The sequence below is a fragment of the Mauremys reevesii genome, linkage group 1 (assembly GCF_016161935.1).
Source record: "Mauremys reevesii isolate NIE-2019 linkage group 1, ASM1616193v1, whole genome shotgun sequence".
In the NCBI taxonomy this organism is placed as follows: domain Eukaryota; kingdom Metazoa; phylum Chordata; order Testudines; family Geoemydidae; genus Mauremys; species Mauremys reevesii.
This window is the reverse complement of record NC_052623.1, coordinates 271,866,976-271,889,638: the sequence shown is the minus strand read 5'-3', so window position 1 is coordinate 271,889,638 and position 22,663 is coordinate 271,866,976. Positions and strand designations below refer to the sequence as shown.

Here is a 22,663-nt window from a genome sequence, read left to right as displayed (position 1 = left end):
TGTCTACACAGGGTTTAGTTTGCACTGAGTTGATGCACTACATACACTGGCTAATAGTGTATCCATGGGACAGCTGTGTCCTTTTTCAGATTGGATCAGTGTGTACACGTGGTGGGGGCTTGGTGTTCATTAAGCATGTGGCATTTCAGGTGTGTATCCTGGGATGGTTTGGACCCCCCTTCCAGGGTGCCACCTGATGTACTGGGGTCTTACTGAGCCTGTCCATTCAACCAGCCTGGGCTCCCTTACCCAGTCCTGCTGTGCCAGGCCCTCAAGCCTCCTCTAGCACACACACCGGTAGGGGCACACCGAGCTGCAAAGGCACACACGCACTGAGATCAGCTCTGTGTGGGAAGACTCAGCTTGGGGATTGCCCAGCACTCAAGTACACACCTCCTTTGGGTGCAAACCCAAAATTATATTGTCTTGCACTGCCCAGAAAACTGTACAGTGTATGCTCATGAAATTCGCTCCCTCCCTCAGTGTGGAGGAAGATATGCACAGTTCCCCCAGTTATGAATTGCACAAACTGGGGTTTAGAAAACAAAACAAGTTTATTAACTACAAAGGATAAATGTTAAGTGATTATAAGGAATAGCAAACAGATCAAAGCAGAGTACTAAGCAAATAAAACAAAACGCACAAACTAAGCTTACTACACTAAAGTAACTGGTTAATAGTAAGAAATTCTCACCCTACGTGTTGTTTTAGGCAGGTTGCAAAGTTTCTTGGAGGTAAACTGCACTGCTTGCAGCTTAGATCTCCAGGTAGTCCTTTCACAGTCTAGACCTTTTTCTCGTGGGCCCCGTCCCCCTCTCCCTCCTTAGTTCCTTTGTTTCTTCAGGTGTTTTCAGCAGTCTTCCTTCTTGGGCAGAGAGAGAGTAGAAAAGAACCAAGATTAACTCACTCCCCAGCCTTAAATAGGATTTACATACGGTGGGAATCCTTTGTTTCGATTCCCACCCCCCTCCTCCCACTGGAAAAATACCAGAAGTCCAAGATGGAATCCAGTACCAGGTGACATGATCACATGACCCTGCAGTTTTAAAGAAGCTTCTCAGGAAGGAGGGAGATTATCATCTTCAAAGTCCTATTGTTCTCCCTAATGACCCATTCCAGGCTGGTTGCATTCTGTCTGGTGCGCATTCTCCAGGTGTAAATACAGTTGTAATTATTACATAGTCAATATTCCTAACTTCAGATACAGAAATGATACATGCATACAAATAGGATAATCATATTGAGTAAATCATAACTTTTCCAATAATACCTCACATGACCCATCTTGCAGTCAGGGCCAACTCCAGGGTTTTTGCCGCCCCAAGCGGCGGAGGGGGGAGGGGGAAGTGATCAGCGGCAGCTCCACTGCACCGCTTTCTTCTTCGTCAGCAGATCCTTCCCTCTGAGAGAGACCGAGAGACCCGCCGCCGAAGAGCCTGACATGCCGCCCCTTCCCCTTGGCCGCCCCAAGCACCTGCTTGCTGAGCTGGTGCCTGGAGCCGGCTCTGCTTGCAGTAATAGTGAAGTAGTGCAGTAGTATCATAACAATATTTCTATGAAGAATGTGGAGAGTAGTGTCACATATCCCAGGATCCTTACTTGGCTGCTGAGCTGTGCACATGCTGAGATTTTTCTTGCCGTGTGTTGTGGGATACATAGTGGAAGTGAGTGGTATTCTGGGACTGGGGTTAAATTCCACAAATCGCGTAAGTCGGCTCCCTCCTTCCTGTGCTTCCGCTCTTTCTGGGCAAGTTAGCACCATTTTCAAATGGCTGTTGGCCAGCATGGACGCAACAATATGTTGTGCTGCTCTACTGCCAATACGCAGAGACTATGTGGACTTTATATGAGCTCTTGGCAGTGGGTGGCTTTGGTTTTGGATTTCAGCTAAAGCTGATGTGGCCATAACAGTGGCTCCTCCAGCACCAGCAGCAGAGGCGGGAGGAGGAGGAAGAGGATGACACTGAGCAACTGCTACTACACAAGCTGTGCCTGGAGCAGCTTCACAAAGAGCTGCACTGTTCCTGGGCTTGAGAAACCAGCATCGATTAGTGGGAGAGAATCATTCTCAGCCCTGGCAGGCTGAGCAGTGGCAACAGTACAACTCCCAATTACAAGACATATGTACTTCAGCCAAGAGCAGTAGCCTTACTGCCTTTATGGGCATGCGGTGTCTGTGCCTACATCTGCCGCATGTGACCTGTGAGTATTAACCAAACTTTTTTTCATGTAACAACTATCTCAAACTTTTTAATTCCACACGACTATATAGTATCATTACTTGATTCTGCTGCATTATGGGAGGGAAAAGGAGGGAAAGGATGCGGCTGTATCATATGGCTACCATTTTGAGCATGTGAATGGGGTTAGGGCGGTGGGTGGCATTCACCAGGCTGGAGAGATGTGGGGAGGGAGAAGGAAATTAGCAGATGGGTATGCGCCCTCTCTGCGATGGGTTTGTAGAGAGCTGATGGCCAAGGATTCAGTATGAGATAGAAATCTATTGCGCAGCTAGTCCAGCAGCCATTTTGAAAATGTGTTCTGGGGTGAGAACTAATGGCCACAGCATTGGTGAGGGAGGGGGGAAGGTTGGGCTAAAGTTGCCAGGCGTCTGGTTTTTTACTGGAATGCCTGGTCAGAAAAGCACCCTGGCAGCTCCGGTCAGCACTGCTGACCAAGCCGTAAAAGTCTGGTCAGCAGTGCAGCAGGGCTAAGGCAGGCCCCCTACCCAGCTCTGCGTGGCTCCTGAAAGCCGCTGGCATGTTCCTGGGGCCCCTAGGTTCAGGAGCAGTCAATGGGAGCTGCAGGGGTGGCACCTGTGAGTGGGGGCAGCACACAGAGATGCCTGGCTGTCCCATGCCTAGGGGCTGCAGAGACATACCGGCCACTTTTGGGAGCTGCCTGAGGTAAGCACCACCCGGAGCCTGCACCCCCTCCAACACCCCAACACCCTGCCCCAGCCCTGAGCTTCCCCCTGCACACAAACTCCCTCCAAGACCCCACACTTTGCACCCACTCCCACATTCCAAACCCCTCAGCCCTAGTCCATCCACGTCCCCACATCAAAGCCTGCACCCCCATCCAGAGCCCTCACATCCCCTACACACTCCAACCCCTTGCCCCAGCCTGGAGCCCCCTCATGCACCTCAAACCCCTCATCCCTGGCCCCACTCCAGAGCCCACATCCCTAGCCAGAGCCCTCACCCCCTCCCACACCCAAACCTCCAGCCCAGTGAAAATGAGCAAGGATGGGGGAGAGCAAGCGGTGGAAGAAGGGGGGATGGAGCAAGTGGGGCCATGGTCTCTGTGACGGGATGTGGCAAGGGTGTTCCGTTTTCTGCAGTCAGAAAGTTAGCATCCCTAGGAATGACCTGAAGAATGGAAACGCTTCTAGTTCACATCCACCAAAAATGGCAGCAGCGGAACCACACAGGTAAACAGAAAAGTCGGTTATGGATGTCCGCAAAGCAGTGTGGGATAGCAGTTGGAGGACTGCCAAAGTAATTCACAGCAGCAGCGTGTACGTGAGTAGACTGAACTAATGCAATTCACACCAAACTTAGTCCACTTTAAAAGAAGACACCAGAATTTGCACCAAATAGGGAGTCAGTGTGCTTTGTGGGTTTGCAGTGTGTGTACACAGGCATTTTTAATCCGCACTAATGTGCGTTAGTACAGAACAACCCCCCAACTCCTCCTATGTAGACAAGTCATAAGAACCTGAATAGGATTGAGTGACGTTAAAAGACGTGATCCCATGCACACACTTCCAAGGGTGTCAATCACCTCCATAAGTGACCATTCTCCCTTAGACCTATTAAGGAATGGATTTCATGGGCTGGGACACCTAAATGTGTGGGGGGAGGAATGGGGAACATGGAGCTCCGAAAGAGATGCAAAATAATAAGAGCCCTTCTGCCTTGCTGCTCCCACAGCACCAATCAAAATAGAATGAGCCTCAAGCAAAGAGCAAAGGGCAGCAGGAATATGACATCTCAGTGTTTAACAGAGGCTGAACAAGCAGTTGCTTTGTTTCTTCCTAAATTAGAAGTTGACTGACTCTCTCGCCCCAAAACAGGAGTTTCCAACCCTCTCCTCTGACAAAGCCCATGTGATAAATGAAAGGAGGGGTAGTCAGCCAGCCAGTTAGCTTTAAAATCCCTCTTAGTAGCTGTTCTCTACTTGCTTTATCTGTAAAGTGTTAAAAAGTCTCCCTGTGATGCATAGGTAAAGGGAAGTGAGTGGGCACCTGACCAAAAGAGCCAATGGGAAGGCTAGAACTTTTTAAAACTGGGAAAAAACTTCCCCTTTGTCTGTCTGTGGTTGTTCTCGGGGAGAGGCAGACAGGGAGTAACTATGCTGTAAGAAGCTTGGGGCCAGGTATGAAAAATCATTGGTATCATACCTAGAAACTATTCATTTGGAACCCCAGATATGTAAGTAGATCAGGAAATGTCTAGGAAGATGTGAATAGGTTTCTCTCTTTTTATTTCTTTATGGCCTGTGGACTCCTCTGTGCTAACCACAAATGCTTTTGTTTTGCTTGTATCCTTTAAGCTGGACCTCAAGAAAGTTATTCTTGATGCTTAATCCTAATAAGTGGGGGGTTTTTTAAATCTAGCAATAGCCTGAATTTCCAGGTGTTTTTTCTTTCTTTTTGTTTTTAATAAAATTTACCTTTTTTAAGAACAGGATTGGATTTTGTGTCCTAAGAGGTTTGTGCACATGTTGTTTAATTAGCTGATGGCAACAGTTGATTTCCTTTGTTTTTCTTTCTCCGCTCTTCCCTGGAGGGGGGTGAAAGGGCTTGAGGTACCCCACAGGAAGGAATTCCCAAGTGCACCTTCCTGAGATTTCAAAGGGGTTTTTGCACTTGGGTGGTGGCAGCATCTACCCATCCAAGGTCAGAGAAAAGCTGTAACCCTGGGAGTTTAATACAAGCCTGGCCAGTGTTAATTTTTAGAATCCTTGCGGGCCCCCACCTTCTGCACTCAAAGTGCCAGAGTGAGGAATTAGCCTTGACAGCCCAGCACTACTTTTGCTTTTCTTTCCGCTGACATTGTGTTTCTGAAGAGAAAAGAGGAGGAAATGTTAATGTTTTCAGTTTAGGGAATTTCCACTTCTGGGGAAATTCATAATTTGGGTTCAGATTAAGTTTAAAAGATTAACCCTTTTATGGTTTGGAACCAAGACTCAAATGTTGGCTCCCTGCATTCAGTGATATCTTGGACAAGTGCTGGGAGAAGGGGATGATGGAGCCACTTAAACAAGTTAGCAAACCCAGAAAATGTCAACGCAGGGGCTTTGGCACCTTCCATACGTCTGTGCACACTTCACTATTGCACTCTTCATCCTGCTTCCATTGGGGGAACTTCTGGGAATTGTTGGGCTCCTGAGATCACATGGTCCATAGGTAGTTTGGGAGGCCAATCTTGCACAAAGGCATAGCAACTATGAGTGCCAATCTCAGGCCAGAGTGTCAGAAACAGGGCAGACACCCTAAACTGGTGGTATATTCTATAATCAGATTTCACCAATCCAGTAACAAACGTGAACTCCTGGATCACTATATTAGTCTTACCATGGAGTCACAGGCAGTCCCCTTAGACTCTCTAGCCTATCTTGCCACCCAGATAAACTGGACTTTGTGATAATGGTCACTATACTAAATATCACATCACATTAGGTTACTCCCAATCCGAAAGATCAGTTGCTTACCCCAGACCAATTGCTACTCTGAATGCTACCAAAAACAATGCTGACAGCCAATTCTCTAGTAAACTAACTGAAGAGCTATCAAAAAAAGAAAGAAAAAAAAAAATAAAAAAAAAAAAAATTAATAAAGTGTAAAAATTAAGTTTGTAAGTCGAAATGAAAGCAAGAGCAGAACTGTCTTTTTTCCAAAAGTCCCTCATGGTCAGTACCGGGTTTACAATGGCTCCAATGGCACCGTGGCACCAGGCCCACACTTGGAAGAGGCCCACCAGGGCTGGCTCTAGGCACCAGCAAACCAAGCATGTGCTTGTGGTGGCACCTTTTCAAGGGCGGCATTCTAGCCATCTTTTGTTGTTGTTGTTGTTGTTGTTGCTTCCAGCAGCAAAAGCCTGGAACCGGCCCTGGCATCAGCAGTGCGCCATGCACTGGGACCGCTGTGGTTCGTGTTTGGGAGCAACACCTGCACCTTGTGGCTGGGCTGGGCAGGCTCTGAGTGGGGGATACTCAGGCTGGGGGCCGCCCACGGGGCGCACGGAGCCACCTGCAGGTGCCGCAGGGTGGCCGCCCCCCAGCGCCGCAGCCGGGGCTGGGCGAAGTGGCCCAAGCCGCCCAGGGACTGCAGCAGGGCAGCCAGAAGCAGCAGCGGGGCCATAGAGGGCAGGGCGCTGCCGTGTGGGGCCGGGGGCGGCAGGGGGTGCGAGTGGGGGAGGGCACTGGTGGGGGGAGAGAGCCAGGGCCCAGGTGGGGGGCAGCCAAAATTTTTTTGCTTGGGGTGGCAAAAACCCTAGAGCCAGGCCTGGGGCCCACAAAGGGTTAATCCAGCCCTGGCCACACCCCAGCAATGTGAAGAGTCAGCAGCTTCCCAGCAATGGCTAAAACACTCTGCAGCCCTGCTCAGGATTACACAGAAAATCAAAACAACAAACAGTATTAAACTCTAATGTTTTTACTTCATTAGACTCTGTAAGTGTCATGGCTGGCCAAGCCTGTAAAGTCCCAATTCAGCTCACATTGATGGCAGTGTGAAGATTTGCACTGACTTAAATGGGAGTTGGATCAGGTCCTAAATCAATTATCCCCATAATGGGCCCATGACTGTTGGTGACTGAGGTCAGGACAGATTCTGAGCCCAGATAAGGATTTATTTTGGGTTTAATGTTTCTCCAACCTCCTGCTGCCAGATCACCAGAACTCTTGGCTGCCCACTTCTCTAGCATTACAACTTAGGGTGACCAGACGTCCCGATTTTATCGGGACTGTCCCGATATTTGCTTGTTTGTCCCGCGTGGACAAACAAGCAATTTTGCCCTCCGCTCCGGTGCATAGACGGAGCCCGGAGGGGCTTTCACCCCCCACTTCCCCCGACCATCCCCCTTCTTCCCCCATTGGACCCCTCCCCAAATCCCTGCCCTGGACCCGCCCCAACCCTGCCCCTCACTGCCCCATTGGATCCCTCCCCAACTCCCCGCCCTGGCCCCACCTCTTCCCCAAGCACGCGGCATTCCTCCTCCCTCCCAGGTTTGCACACGGGCCATGGCCGGGGCTGGGAGCGCAGCACGGAGGCTGCTCCAGCCCTGCAGCCTGCAGGGCAGCGCGGAGCAGGCAGGGGGCAGAGACACGTGTGGGGCAGACACGCTCCTGCCAGGAGGGGCCGGGCCCGGCTGCCTGGTTCGCCCCCTGCCCGGGGGGGGTGTCCCCAAGTTCCCTGCAGCTGGAGCGGAGCTGCCCGGGGCGAGTGTCCCAGGCGGGGCAGAGTGGAGCAGCCTCTGCTGTGGGGCTGGTGCAATGAAGCCCGGGAGCGGCTGGGCCGGGAGCTGCAAGAGGGGTCCGGAGCGTGGCTCGGCTGCACAGCTCGGGGCCCAGGAGCGAGGGGATGGGGGAGCTGGGAGTGTATTGGGGGTCAGAGCTGAGAGTTGGGTGGAGACGGGGCTGTGCCACTGCCACCTGGTGGCGGGGGGCGCTCTGGCTTTTTTTTTTTTTTGCTCCGCCTCCCCCTCCCCCCATCCCGATATTTCATGTTTGTCATCTGGTCACCCTACAACTAGATTCTGTCTAGTTCACTACTTATCTAGCCCTGTCGCCATAGTATCTGTGTGTCTCCTGAGTATTTTAAACTAGAAATAGCAATAAAAACTCTTTCTTCCTTTCCTGGCTGTAGGAGAAAAAGCTCGATCAAGCTGTAGGCTTTGTGTTTGTTGGCTTGCTTCTGTTGGTGGGTGAGACTGAGGAGGGGTGCTGTATGTAGAGCTGAGCAAATTTTCACAGGCAACTTTTTGGGGGGAAAACCAAAAAAAATTGGCAACAGCCAAACATTTGCAAATGCATGTCAATTTTGCCACGTTTTTCATTTTGAATTTTTTAAGTCAAGCTGAAAAATGCCAAATGGACTGTTTCAATATTTTTCTGACCAAAGATTTTTGATAGTTTAGTTGGAAACAACTTTGTTTCAAATTTTCATTTAATTTTATTTTTAAATGTAACAGCTCAAATCAAAATAAAACATTTCTTTTTTATGGAAATAAAACATTTCAATCGAGCCAAAATAAGACTTACTTTTTGCTGATTTATTTTTGAATTTTCAATTTGCTGAAAATGTTCAAGAATGTTACATTTTCATTTTGAACTGGGACCACAAGCCACAAAATCCATTTTTCACCCAGTTCTACTGTGAAGACTCCCATTTACTTCAATAGAAATTGAATTGTGGCCAAAATCAAGCTCCCACTACCAAGGCAGCAAATATCTCGGCCTTCTACTCTGGTTCTGCAAAGAGATTGTCTGTCCACTTCTCTGGATACCATCAACACATTTAAACACCTCCCACATATTTAAAACTATAAATAGCAACAATAGTCTCTTTTTAGCCTGCAGGAGAGCTGCATTAAATTACTTATAGCTCAGGGGAGTGTGAGTGTGCAAAGTGGGACACTGTACAAATTGACTTTGCTTTCTTATGATAGTCTAATAACTTAGTTTCGCATTCAGTGTGGAAAGTTTGGAAGAGACATTTGCTATTTTATCAGAAGCATGGAGCAAAGCGCTGTATCTAACCCAGGCACAGCTCAGCCAGAGGTTTCACAGTGCAAGGACTTGGATCACAGAACAGGGACTTCAGAAGAGACCAACAGGTAGGCTGGGCAACTGGAACTCAGTGGGTAATCACAGCATGTTTAATAGGAGCTATAAGTTTCTGTTTAAAAATGGTTGTGAAACGCTCATGCAGCATTCTTCCTGTTGTCAGTGTTTGCAGTCAGAGACAGCATCATTTTTTTTTTAATCCTAGCATTTGCAAATTTCAATTCAGAATGAAGACCACCAGATATTTTAAATCAAAAACGACAAAATTCTGCATGTCCCCTACCCTCCCCCTGAATGAAATCTTAAAGTGCTTTGATTTTGCACCAGTTAGAAAATTGCCATTTTTGTTTAAAGTGGTTTCCCTGCAAAATGATTGTTCCTGCACATACTGCGAGGGGAGAACAGGGTTTGCTTTTTCACTGACCACTGCTGAACTTGACCTTTCTGCTCATTTGAGTTCACCCGCAGGCACACACACATGCATCCTGACTCATCCCATGCTCAGCTGCAAAAGCTTGGCCAGTATGTGTTTGTGCAATAAGTCTTAACTACATCTGGAGTGGAGCTGCACAGTTCAACTCCAAAGCTGGACTTCCCCTAAAATTTGGAAGTATTTGGATCTGGAGTTTTGGGTCCAATCGTTGTACCGATGGAGCAAGTTTGAGCTGCACAGTTTGGATCCTGTTTCAGTTTTAAAAGAGAGGTTTTCAACAGCAGTGACACCCAGTGAAGAACCAGAGAACTGCTCCTTCCATTAATATTAGACAGCAGTTCATGAGGCAGCCCTAGAAGGGAATTATAGACTTGCAGTCAGAGGCACCGACTTCCCCTCTTTCACGTGGGTGCTCTCCCGGAGCGTGCTAACGCTGCCAAACAGTGGCTGGGCGGGAAACACTGGAAGATAGGCAGAGGAGCAGGGACGCAGCGCGCTCAGGGAGGGAGGGGAGCTTGATTAACAGTGGGTGTTCCAGGCCCGGAGCACCCACGGAATCAGCGCCGATGCTTGCAGTTACCAATGGCCCAGGCTCCCTCATCCTTTATCTGACACTGGGGTTCTGTGGCAGGGGGTCAGATCCTTACTCAGTCATTAACTGAATTGCAGGAATATCTTGAACCTGCAAAACTGAGCTGGAAATCTCTCCAGAACAATATTTGGAATTTCTGGTCCTAGGAAGAACTGAGAAACAGAGAAGCATCCATGAAACTGCAAAATATCTTTAGAATGCTACAACCTATTTCTGTCTTTCTCTTTTTCTGACACTCTCTAAAATAAAAGTATCTTAAAATATTGAAGACTGGTTTAAGCAAAATAGCAAGCCAGATTTTTCCCCCCAACCTCTGAAATGTTTTTAGATTCAGTTTAAGGTTTGTGTGGTGAGTTCTTATTTTATCTTGCCCAGTTCATCTTGCCCTAGTGATAATTGCTAATCTGTCTATTTTAGGGTTTTATACTGTCTCCCATCCCTTCCACATAAAATCAGTAGCAATAGTGAAGTCTTGAGTGGATTTCACGGAGACACTGGCACTTCACGATTTTTGGGTAAAACATCTGCTTGGGGTAGGATTTTTTGTTTTCATATTTTTAGATTTTATTAATTTCCTCTTTTTTCTGTGAGGGTACGGGGTGTATTGGGTAGAAGGTGTTGTCAGTGTTGTCACTCTTATGCTGGAAAGACTTCTAATGAGTTATCAGTCATCCTCAATAGCTCTGTGCCGTCCAGAGGTGAAAGTGAGGCTCCACAGGATGAGCTCACAAATTTGGGTGGAACCAAGGTGGAACAACGGGTGAAATATGTGGAAGACAAACTCAGGTAAGTTTGGTGATCTGAAATTGTATTCCATTTTAGACCCCTACCCTTGGGGCCAAACAAGTGTTTATGTTCCTAATGGATCTCTGAGGTTCACACCGTTCTTGTCATTTGCCCTCCTTGTCCTTTATTGAGATGCTGGCCCCTTCTTTGGCTAGAGGGACAATGTGTGGCCCTCCTTGTCTCCAGAGGCTCAGTGCTGTGCCTTGGCACCATTGCTTAGTGCTGACTCCTAGAGAAAGAGACAAAGAGAGAGTGGCTAAGATCATCACAGGTCTCCCACATTGCAGAGCAGGGCCATGGTCACCCAGCTGAGCAGATATGTTTTTAACCATATAAGTTTTGACTGTTTCGGTTTTTTGCCGAAGGGCTGACTAAAAATTTTGGGAGGGACTTCAGCTTTTGCAGATGTTATTACTTTATGGATATTTTATTAACTCTAATCCCTTTGCATTGTTCTTTGCCTGACGGAAGGGAAATGAATGCTCGATTTGAAGGCGCAGAGAAACGACTAGAGGTTTTGCAAGAACGGCTCAGGTAAGTGGGGAGGGTCAGGCCTCGATGACAGTGAAAAATATTGTGATTCTTTCTCAAATATCTACCATATCAAAGAAGTCTTGTACATTTCCAGGTGGGCTTTCTTCTCGCTTGTGGGTATTGATACTAAAATATCAACATGCCTAGTGATTGGACTAGCTCCATTTCTCTGGCTTGGCATCGCTCTCCATGGTCAGGTTCTGAGGCTGCCATCAACTTCAGTTTGTCTTGCAATGCAAATCTGACAGTGTGATGTAACACCACAGCCTTATTATGTTGTGTGATTTTCATCTTGAAATCATGTCATGTTTTGAAACACTATGATGAATTTTAGCTCCATCCCAAATAGTTTTCTGAATAGGTAATACCCCTTTGTGCATCAACGGGACACAGGATAAAGCCACCCTTCCTGATATAGAAAGAGCAGGTGGTAAGCTTATACTTGGCAGGACTGTGAGTGCAGCTGCCATGACAGTATACTCTGATCCTAGAGAAAAGGGAGAGTCTTGCATTACTTAGCAGTGACCTCTTAACAGCTATTTAAGGGGTGGCATTGACAAGCTCCTAAAGAAAGGGTGGCAGCTGGGATTCTGGTGAGAGTGGAAAGGGGTGTACTGTGGGGGAGAGAAGAGAGGCAGTACCCTAGAGATGCAATACACAAGCATAACATGTCAAAATGAATCCTCCGAAAAGATCAAGAATAGTGATGAGCAAATCCAGCAAAGGTTGGTTCCAATAAACACACAAAAGTAAGGGTCTTCTTTAGCCTTATCTGAATCCCATATAACTGGGCTAGAAATTGGATAAGAACAGGCTTTAGTGAGAGATTTCCTGCAACTTCTGTGCTTGGTCAGGATGGCATTACAATGACAGCAGCCTATCTCCATGGTATTTTGGAGCTTCCAATCTCAGCTAGAAAAAGGAAATACAGAGGCAGCCAGGATAAGGGAAATAGCTAATCAATCTTTTTCAAACCTGAAAGGTTATTCTTAGAATTTTGTCAACTCAAGTCTGGGTTGATGTAGGACAAAAGTTCTGGTTGTTAACAGAAAGTGATCCGTGATACAGAAGTTGGAACTAGATCCAAATTTCCCCCCAAATTCAGACCAAGTTGGATCCAGAGATTTTGTTCAACCAAGTACAGTAGGCTAGCTGCAAAGACTGGATCTGGATCTGGGTATGAACTTCTCCAAAGTTCAGTTTTCTGAGTTTTGGTTTATTCCCATCTGCATTTTTTATTCAACGTTGTTTTTCCCATCTCTAGTCAGGAAGCAGCAAGTGAGACTGATTGCTGTGGCTCCAGATCGCAGGAAGCCTCCAACAATAGTCAGTGCTTTGCAATTCAGAAGTGAGTAGTGTGTATTTTTGTTGCTATTCTGTGAATTGCCTCATCATCTAGGACCACTCACCCTGCTCTCATCTGTCACCTGTGAACTTGTTGGGACTCTAGAAACACAACCTTGTGAACAAACTTCATGAAGGTGCATGAAGACAGTAGCACACATGTCTGTGCTCAGGGAAAAGATTTTTGTGAGTTAGGGACAAGCAGTGTTGCTTGTCCATCAAAAGATGTTTATTACCCAAGGTTTTGACACACTGGACTGAACCAGCTCTTATCAAAGTCAATGGGAATTTTAATATTGACTTCAGTGGGTGCTGGATCAGACCATAGTTTATAATACACATTACCGTCCTCCTAAGTATAAATATTGAGGGTAGCGAATCCCTTCAGTATCTAAATGAATCCCATCAAGTGCCTTGTGTATTCAACCTGTGAAACAAGAAATCCACAATGTAATAACATTGCATTTGGCGGCAGCAACATCACAACATAGCAAGGCCATAAATCCATCTGGGACAATAACTGTCCTGTGAGCTGGGCTTGCAGAATAGATGGGTGAGAAGCTGGGACTGTCTCATAACTTCTGGAATGGGAGTGTCCTGTGCATCATTGGCTGGTTGGTGATATTTATATTGTCCATGAATCTGTTTCATGGAGCTTTCCAGAATGATCAGTGCAGAAAAGTTTCATCAGAAGGAGGAAGAATGTGAAAAGCTGAAGAAAGAAAAAAGAGTCTTAGAGCAAAAATAGGGGATTTGTAAATATTTCCTCCAGAGCTTATCTTTCTACAAGGAGCCTGATCCTTCTCCCAATGCTGTAACCCCTCTATGCCACTGTGGCAGCCCAAGTGTCCCCTCCCCAGATTCTCAGTCTCCAGGGGATATGTGTACTACTGGCTGCAGTGAGATGGGGGACTATGGCAGTTCTGTGTCTGTCCCACTACCCAAGTGCAGATGAAAGAGGCAAGCTCTCAACATAAAACCCAAGTGCTGTTTAGACCATGCTAGCTGCCACTTGTGGAATATCACTGTGAGGGTGATACTTTTCCAGACAGAATCTGGCACACCCGAATGCTCCCGGGTCAGGCGGATATCAGTTTAGGGTTGGGAAGTACAGAGTGGAGGCTGTGTCTTGTGAATTATATGGCAATTCATAAACTATTTCCAATTTATTATTAGTTATCCTTTATGAATATCCCTTTATTCTTGATGTTTCTCATTTGTATCTGGTGCTTCCATTTTAAAATGAACTTTTTAACCCCTCTTTTAGCCCTGGATTGGAGTCTGTCTTGGCCAATGCAATGAGAAGCCATAAGTTCTCTGAGTACCTGAATGACCCTTGTCAAGAAGCAGATGCGCTGGAAATGTACAACGGGCTCAGGACACATGAATGGGAGAAAGCCAAATGTGCTGCAAGTGGCTCTGCCTTCCCAATGACATATGAAAAAGGTAGCACCATAATTAAGGTTTGTTCCTATTCATATCCATCCTAGAACTCAAATGTATAAAGTCTTGAAAAAATAATAGCACTGTACGAGCCAGTCTAATGACCTGGCATTTAGTACTTGCATGATCAAGCAGGAAACTAGATGTGACCTAAGCACCTCTTGATGCCAACTGACAGAGGGCATAGGGGCATGGGGATCCCCTAGGTTCATCAAAAAATGCCATGTATGCTCTCTAATGAAAGCCTGTGTCACACATGACATCATAATCATTGTAAAAGGAATGTATAGCAAATACATGAGGAATTAAGTGTATCTGCTGAAAATTAGGTTCTGTAGGACTGGTGGTTGAAGGCAGGTCACTGAAATGTAGTGCACCATGAGACAAACTGTCCAGACAGGAAGAGAGAGATATGTATCTCTCTGGTGGGCCATTGTGTGCCTTACAATAAAATTCTATTCCCATACTGAGTCAAATGTTCATTAAGAGTTTCCAGAAACTTTAGAAGGAAATTAACTGAAAGAGATAAAGAGCCGAGGGTGCCCTGTTTTCAGGTGAAGATCAAAGTTCTGGCCTGGTATATCTGGGGGGTGCAGAGAGATGCTCTGGCATCCTTCAGTTGTGAAGACAAGTTTCCAGCTGGATTGATCTTATGAAAGAGGGATCTCAGCCATCCTGGTTGAAAATGCTGGGGAAAAGACTGGGAGTAAGCTCTCCTGGAAGAGACAGGGGAATACCTTGTGAGTTTAGTTTAGCTGAAACAAGCATGTTATGGTTTATATGTAACTATTTGTTTCCAGCATTGTTACTTATTATCATTTGACTCTCTGCATTTTGATAAAAAAAAAACTTATTCTTGTTTCACTATCCATGTATCTAAGTGCTGTGTGTTAAGCGGAGTGGTGATCCTGAGCTGACTGTAGTAAGCTGGTGTGTCCTGGGAGCAGAGAATCTAAGAGTTCTAAGAGTGTTCAATGAATTAGAGGCTGGATGCTCCATGAGGATGCATGGAGGACTCAGTATGGGGTGGGTGCCTCTTGCTAACCTGTACAGAGAAGTGAGGCCTGCGGAGACCTGGAAAGCAGGGCTTGTGTTGCCAGAGTCTGGGGGAGTCGGGGAGCTGGCACACAGCAGGTAGAGAAAAGACTTCCTCACACTAAGGGCAGGTGGTAGCAAGGTGCCTCACAATCCTGGGTAACCCTGGGAAGTGTCACAAAAGGGTCAGCTACTACGTTGTTAACTCTTATTTTCCAGCCCAGCAGGGCCTATGGAATGCCATGAAGACCAACCTAATGGTGCTGCACAGTCCTGGCATTCAGAAGAGCAGGTTCAATTCCTTGTTGCCATTTCTCACTCCAACTAGGCATCAGCTGAGAGTGTTGCATCATCTTGTCTGGTTTCCTTCTGATTCCTTGTGCTGTGCCACATAGGAGATCTAGTTTTGATTTCTAATTATTGCTTCAAGACTGGGTGTATTGGGGAAAAAAATCACCACTGTATATTAAGAGGACAGCACAGGTGCACAGAAATGGAGTGACTGCTGTCAGAAATGTCTGCACCAATTGTGCAGTGGGAGGCACCCACACTGGCACTCCCTTAATTGATTAACCTCTAGCTATTATTGAGATAACTTCAATCCCTGACAGCTACCTGAAGCTTTTTTGCACATGGATTCAAGGTGCATTTCTACTGATTGAGGGATGTTACAGTGGAATGACCTCTCTACTGAAGATGAGATTTAAGTCTTGTACGTACTGCACCATGACTCTTGATTCTCATCAATATTTACAATGATCTGTTGTTATCTTTGCACCGCAGGCTGTGTTTTCCATATGTGAAGAAGACCTGTCACAAAGACTGAAGCAAATTTTTGAACTCCTTGAGATTCCAGTTTCAAAGAAAACCACAAGCCTCTTTGACAGCCAACAGGTCATTTAACATTATAGCTCAGTAGGACTTGGGTAGCAGCAGGAAGCTGGGTAACCTTCTTAGATCTGCCACCTCTCTACAGCCTTATTCACACTAGGGAAATATCTCAAATGTCCCACAGTTGCTAAACCTGGTTCTGCACCAACTGTGTGAGCGATGCTGGAAGCAGGCCCGGCTCTAGGCTTTTTGCCGCCCCAAGCAAAAAAAATGTTGGCTGCCCCCCACCCGGGCCCTGGCTCTCTCCCTGCCACCATTGCCCTCCCCCACTCGCACCCCCTGCCACCCCGGGCCCCTCACGGCAGCGCCCTGCCCTCTATGACCCCGCTGCTGCTTCTGGCTGCCCTGCCGCAGTCCCTGGGCGGCTTGGGCCACTTTGCCCAGCCCCGGCTGCGGCGCTGGGAGGCGGCCACCCTCCAGCACCTGCAGGCGGCTCCATGCACCCCGCGGGCGGCCCCCAGCCCGAGTGTCCCCCATTCGGAGCCTGCCCGGCCCAGCCACAAGGTGCAGGCGCTGCTCCCCGACACGAACCACAGCGGCCCCAGCGCACAGCTGTGCTGCTGCTGCCAGGGCCGGCTCCAGGCTTTTGCCGCTGGAAGCAACAACAACAACAAAAGATGGCCAGAATGCCGCCCTTGAAAATGTGCCACCCCAAGCTCGTGTTTGGTTTGCTGGTGCCTAGAGCCAGCCCTGGCTGGAAGCCCTAACATAGACAGGCAGCTACAATAGAAATAACATGAGCTAAATTGTGAGCTGTGCAGGACAGGCAGAGTAGAGGGGAGAACCTTGATTCCTTTATCTTTGTAATTAGTGTGACAGGAGAATGGCTGAGTCATATGTAGTGTGGTAGGTCACATGACTGAGAGACACTAATCCTGTCATTGACTGTCTGGAATGCACTTACAAGAGAGAAACCTCCTTCCAACCCCATGTCCCAGTCTGGGCATTTGCCCAAACCCTGAGAGATGGAAGTTTACAAATCACTGTTTGGCCAATAACTAGGAATTGGATTATTCCCATTTCATATCGGCTAAGTCAGGCTGTTTTGTTCTTTGTTTGGTTTGTAGCTGCCCCCTGGGCTGGCAAGAGAGATAAAGAATCACCTTAAAAATCTCTATTTTAACTATGGAGAAGACTTTTACCAAGCCAAGAGTAGGGTGAGTAAATACCAAGCCTGGGAAGGGGGTTCCATTTCCAAACATGTCTGTGAAACTCAAGGTATTAAAAGACACACCACTGAGTTCTGTGCTGTATCGTCCACGTCTACCATGGGGGTGGGATTCACCAAACTCCAAGAATTTTCCTATCCAGCCCCTCCCTTTTACTCCTCTTTCCGCCCCCTCAAAAGGCAGGTCTACACGTAAAACACTGCAGCGGTGCAACTGTAGTGCTTCAGTGAAGATGCTACTACGCCGAGGGAAGAAATCCACCTCTATGAGAGGCAGCAGCTATGTTGATGGGAGAAGCGCTCCTGTCCACCTAGTGCTGACTACCCGGAGGGCTAGGTTGGTATAACTGCATTGCTTGGGGGTGTGGATTTTTCACGCCCCCTCAGGGATGTAGTTAAAATGCCAATGTAAGTTTGTAGCGTAGCTGCACATCCTGGTAACACCTCTGGCTGAGAGCTCTAGGTGCTCCTCCCTTCACACCCTGTTAATGCCACACCTTCCATCTGCCAGAAGGGGCTGATAGAGAATGTGCATCTGGCTTCTATGCTTGCCCATGAAAGCTGGACATTACATTGTGCTATGTGGAACTGGGATAACCGTAAGTGGGTGGAACCCTGATTTCAATACCTATATTCCAGTTCTATAAAACCAGACTGTCCTGTTTCTTGTGGTAAATGTCCATCAGGGCTGCAATGGACCTGTGTGGTCAGCCTGCAGTTTGGACATTTCAAAAATCCCTGGTTTCTCTGGTCTCCTGAAAGGCTTTGTTTGGATATGTGGGAGAAAAGGCAGCCCAGGAATTTTGTCAGGCCTCTGGCACGCTGAGTCCCATAACCTAGAACTTCTCCTGGTGCGGAGATCAGACTAAATAAAAGATCCCTGGTTGTATTTCCCTCACCACTATCAGTTCTGGCTTATGCATTCCATTACTGGTGTCAGTTACTCCATATTTATAAGCTGCAAACTGAGTCAACGGGTGGTGGTAGAATCTGCTTAACAATTAACATAACATTACAAAATCCCTATGATACTCACTGTCCTCATTTTATTTTCAGCCTTCACTTCCTCCTGATCTACAGATGTTTCAGCCATTTGTACATTTCACAGCAGAGTGCTACAAAATTTACTGTTTGTTGCTTCTTCAGAACCCACCCATTAAAGCTGTGTGGCCCACAGAGGAAAAAATCCCAATCTCGTGCATACAGCATGTGGACAATAAAAACGTGGAGGATAGGATGCCATTAAACTTTCTGTGGCCCGTGCTGGCATGTGGGAGGCTAGTATTTAAGAAAGCTGTAATCTATGATTAAATGGAATGGCTGTTTGGAATCTGATTATACCTCTGTGTTATAAAACAATTTAAAAAAAATAGTGAAAGAGCAGCCTTGCAGTTTGTATCTTTTTTTATTCAGGAAATTCTCAGGTTTTAGCTCGTGTAGCATATACTCCTGGAAGGGGATGTGACATAGAGACCACTGGTGCCTGCTGGCAAAGGGGTCACTGCTTTATAGCAGCAAATCCTAACTGGCTTGACAAGCTCACTATACCTTGCACACAGCTTTCATAGTAGTTATCCATAAAGAATGCCATGAGAGGTCTCAAAACCATGGTCACACTGGTCATTAATAGGGTTGTGAAATGTATGTATAGATATTATGTGAGGGGTTATATGCCTGTACTGGAAATATGTTTAGATTCGGTATCAAGGTATGAGTCACCAACCAAAGAGAAAGGAGATAATATGTGTCTCTCTCTGCCAAAATGTAACTTAAGATTATAGGCTAACAAAATGGAATCCCCATCTACACAGGAAGTCACCAGAGCCCCGGGAAGTCAATAGAGAAGAGCACACTGGAAAAAACAAGTGATGGGGGAGTGATACCGCCCCTGACTAGAGACAATGAACTTTGGGAGATATAGGGAGAAGACAAAAAGACACCCTTTTATCCTGAACCTAGGAAGTAAATGAACAGTAGTTTACATTTGTGAAAACAGGATCTCAGCCAACCTTGGCTGAAACACTGCAGAAAAGGCTTTGGGTAAAATAAACTTCTTTCGAAAGGGGTTTGGCTTGTGAAGTTAAGTTGAGTCTCTAGAAAGCATGTATTCATTTTCTTGTATATGTCTTATGGTTTGGTTGCTGATTTCTGTTCCCCCCGTCACACCTTTCTACTCCTGGAATGCCAGACATGGACACAATATTATCCACTCAAACTGACCTATTCACTTCTGCATTTAACTTTGGACTCTCCAAGATACCCATCTTCAAACAAATTATCTAGCATCTCAGCTTAGAATTATAAAACAGGACAAGAGTACAATTACCAAGCCACCATAATGTACTATTTAATATGGTGTAACATACCTTGATTAATAAAACAAACAAAAAAAGAAAATAAAGAGGCTGAAGGTTAATCCAAGTCACATTGTTCATTTCTATTTGATCAGTCAAAATAATAACACAGTGACTATTTGTATTTATAAAGCACCTCTCCCTCAAAGTGCTACACATTTTAGTGTCATTTAAAAAGAGTCAGGGAGGGGCTAAAACAAATCTCAAGGAGGAGTGACTTCCAGAAGATCACCCAAGTGAGGACCCAAATGCCCACCACCTGGTCTGTAGTGGAGGGATCCCTGAAAAGCTGGTGACTTCGGAATACAAATATATCCCAGAGAAAAAGGCTCCAGATTGAGATCTTGAATCTGGCCAGGTTCTGTACCACTAAGAACCCAGATCCCCAGCTGTTGTCAATTGTTGCAGCTCCACTGATGTAATGGAGCAACAATGATTTACACCAGCTGGGGAACTGACCTAAAATCTTTAAAAAAAACTATCTGGGCCAAATTAAAATCCAGCTCCTGCTTTGCAGCCAGTCAGTGTAAAGAATGCAGGGTGCACCTAACATGATCATAGCTGCCAACAGCCCTGACCAACAGAAAGTGAAATGGGCAATACCTCAGAAAGACAAGAGGTCCAGATAAATACATTGACATTTAAATGCTACTCCAAACCTCTGCCTCTGCTAAAGTGAGCTGGAAAACTCAGGAGAACTGATTTTTCTCATGTGACTTCCAGTACTTCTGGCTTCTGAGAGGTGAGAAATACCAGCAAGAACATCTTTGCTCATGGTATATGAGGGCTTTCCATTTTGGTCCTGCCTGGAAGTTCCAGGTGGAAAAAGAATAAGTCAACCAAACTTTTCTAAATCTCAGATGGTTCTTGTTTTGGTCCAAGTAGATTCCTATTATATCTGAACTGGTCCATCCATTTGTGACACTCTGTATCTTGGGGGAACACCCGGCACCCCCATGTTCATCCTTATAATATGATTGTGTGGTATCCAATGCAAACGTTGTCATGTCGGGTGTCTTCAGAAGGCTCATGATGCACAGAGGATTGTTGTTATAGTGATGTTATAGGTCATAATTTCATGTATATAGTTATGAGGCTGAAAATGTGTCCTCATAGCTTAAAACAAGCCCAGGCAAAACTCTCCGGGAACAGAGGGGCAGTTCACACCTCCGCGTGAACAGCACAGGAGTGAGGGTTCTCACAGCAGAGCAAGGTGAGGCTGGCTCCCAGAGACAAGGATTGGAGTGACTTAGCAGATCATCAGCCCAGATAACACCATGGGAACGCCACATCATTCCTAGTACAGGTTTGCAAAAATGTCTATATTAATGACCAGACATAACAGAGATACTGGCTCAGATATCTGGCTGCAGCCATAGTGAGCTTGGCATAGCCCACAATATGGAGTAGGGGACAAAGGTGACAATGCCATTTTACACACCGTGGATACTGGGGCTGTCAGGAGCCAGTTCAGTCCCCAGAATAAGCTAGAGCAGCTTCAAAGGCTGCCCTAACTTATTTCCTGGCAGCAGCTGTCCCCAAGGAACCATTCAGAAGATTAATATAACATAAGAATAGAAGAGTGGCCATACTGGGTCAGACCAAAGGTCCATCTAGCCCAGTATCCTGTCTTCTGACAGTGGCCAATGTCAGGTGCCCCAGAGGGAATGAACAGAACAGGTAATCATTAAGGGATCCATCCCCTGTTGCCCATTCCCAGATTCTGGCAAACAGAGGCTAAGGACACCATCCCTGCCCATCCTGGCTAATAGCTTTTAATGGACCTATCCTCCATGAACTTATCTAGTTCTTTTTTGAATCCTGTTATAGTCTTGGCCTTTACAACATCCTCTGGCAAGGATGCCTCTTCCCTCCCCCTGGCACAATACTAAACATGGGTCTGCAAATGGGAAGCAGTAAAGGCCCATTCTGCAGGCCTTATGTTACTAGTGAACCCTTCTTACACTGGATTGGTGGAAGCAGATTCCCCAGTGGGAAGATCTGGTTGGTTTTCATCCTCTTTGTTCTGCAGGAGCACTGTAAAGGAGCCACATAGCAGCTCAGAATCAGAGCCCAAGTGTGCCTTGCTACTGTGCACGGGACTCATTACCTTTTCAGCAGATGCCACACCTTCAGAGAATTCTGTTTTATACTTTGACAGACCAGGAAACAACATCTCTGTCATCTCATGTCTCTCTTGTAGTCCTTTGATCATAGCATTAATCTCCATCCAGAATATTTTCACTTTCAAAATCACCATCTGGGTTCTGGTTAAATGCTTGGATGCCTCTTTCATGTGCTTATTTTCCCCTGGGGGAGCTAGTGAACAATATGCAAACATAAGCCATTTCAGCAAACGATGATTTGTATAAATGTATCTCGCTTATGGAAAAAACCTTATTCAATTGCTAGTTAAAGATACTCTACCTATACATTTTTTATAGGAGAGATCTCACTCTCTATTGCAATTTTTAGGTTTTCAAAGTAATTTTCTATGAAACTTTATGGGTTTCATCCTTATTAAATTCCTTCAGACTTTTCCATAGGGTACTAAAACTAAATCAGTGCTTACCTATGTGGTGACTCAGTGTGCTTTGCAGAAAAGCAGAAAGAGAGCATTTTGCACCTTTATGAAAAAGAAAAAGAAACAAACAAAGCTGTAAACCAGAGAAGTTGTACTAAATGTTAGAGATGCAGGCTGTTAATTTAGGACAGACAAATCTCATTGCTTCAAACTTCTTTTAAACTGCATTACAAATAGATGTAAAAAGAACAGGAGTACTTGTGGCACCTTAGAGACTAACAAATTTATTTCAGCATAAGCTTTCATGGGCTACAGCTCACTTCTTCGGATGCATAGAATGGAACACACAGACAGGAGATATTTATACATACAGAGAACATGAAAAGATGGAAGTATGCATACCAACTGGAAGAGTCCAATCTCTGAAACAAATAGATGTGTTTCCATTATGTTAGATATCAAAGACGAAATGTCTTCTTTAACTTTAACCCTTCTCCTGCAATGCTGGAAATGCTGGGCTAGAACTTGCCAGCCAGAAAGTGAGACTAACTAGAAAGAAATGTGAGAAGGTGATAAATAGCTGGGCCTGAGCAAAAGGAACAAATGGGCAGGGGACATGTCTGACTGAGACATGTGGTGTAGATATGGCACTTGTATCAGACAAGACTTGGTTTTTGCGAACTGCACTTGGTTATTCTAGGACTTGGCAGCTGCAGCCGCCATTTTGAAAGCCTTGTATGGAAGTGTGCATTCTCATAGAGACTTG

The 22,663-nt window shown here is 46.0% G+C and overlaps 1 protein-coding gene and 1 long non-coding RNA gene across 7 annotated transcripts in view; one reads left to right on the top strand and one right to left on the bottom strand.

Moving 5' to 3' along the window:
• LOC120373549 overlaps positions 1-19,343 on the top strand; it is a 27,781-nt gene extending 8,438 nt beyond the window's left edge. Inside the window, exons 2-11 of one of the 6 annotated variants that reach the window (XM_039492144.1) lie at positions 1,888-2,202; positions 3,344-3,520; positions 8,739-8,843; positions 10,500-10,604; positions 11,076-11,138; positions 12,403-12,486; positions 13,750-13,945; positions 15,744-15,854; positions 16,919-17,008; positions 18,076-19,343. In XM_039492144.1, the coding sequence (XP_039348078.1) occupies positions 3,453-3,520; positions 8,739-8,843; positions 10,500-10,604; positions 11,076-11,138; positions 12,403-12,486; positions 13,750-13,945; positions 15,744-15,854; positions 16,919-17,008; positions 18,076-18,330 (1,077 nt within the window). In that variant the 5' untranslated portion in view covers positions 1,888-2,202; positions 3,344-3,452 and the 3' untranslated portion in view covers positions 18,331-19,343. The other 5 variants (XR_005585587.1, XM_039492180.1, XM_039492154.1 and 2 more) reach the window with 5 other exon arrangements.
• Positions 12,860-22,663, bottom strand: LOC120373582. The gene is made up of 3 exons (XR_005585598.1): positions 22,300-22,663; positions 21,946-21,999; positions 12,860-13,194 (listed from the first exon to the last, which is right to left on the bottom strand). It is a non-coding gene; the product is annotated as an uncharacterized LOC120373582 (long non-coding RNA).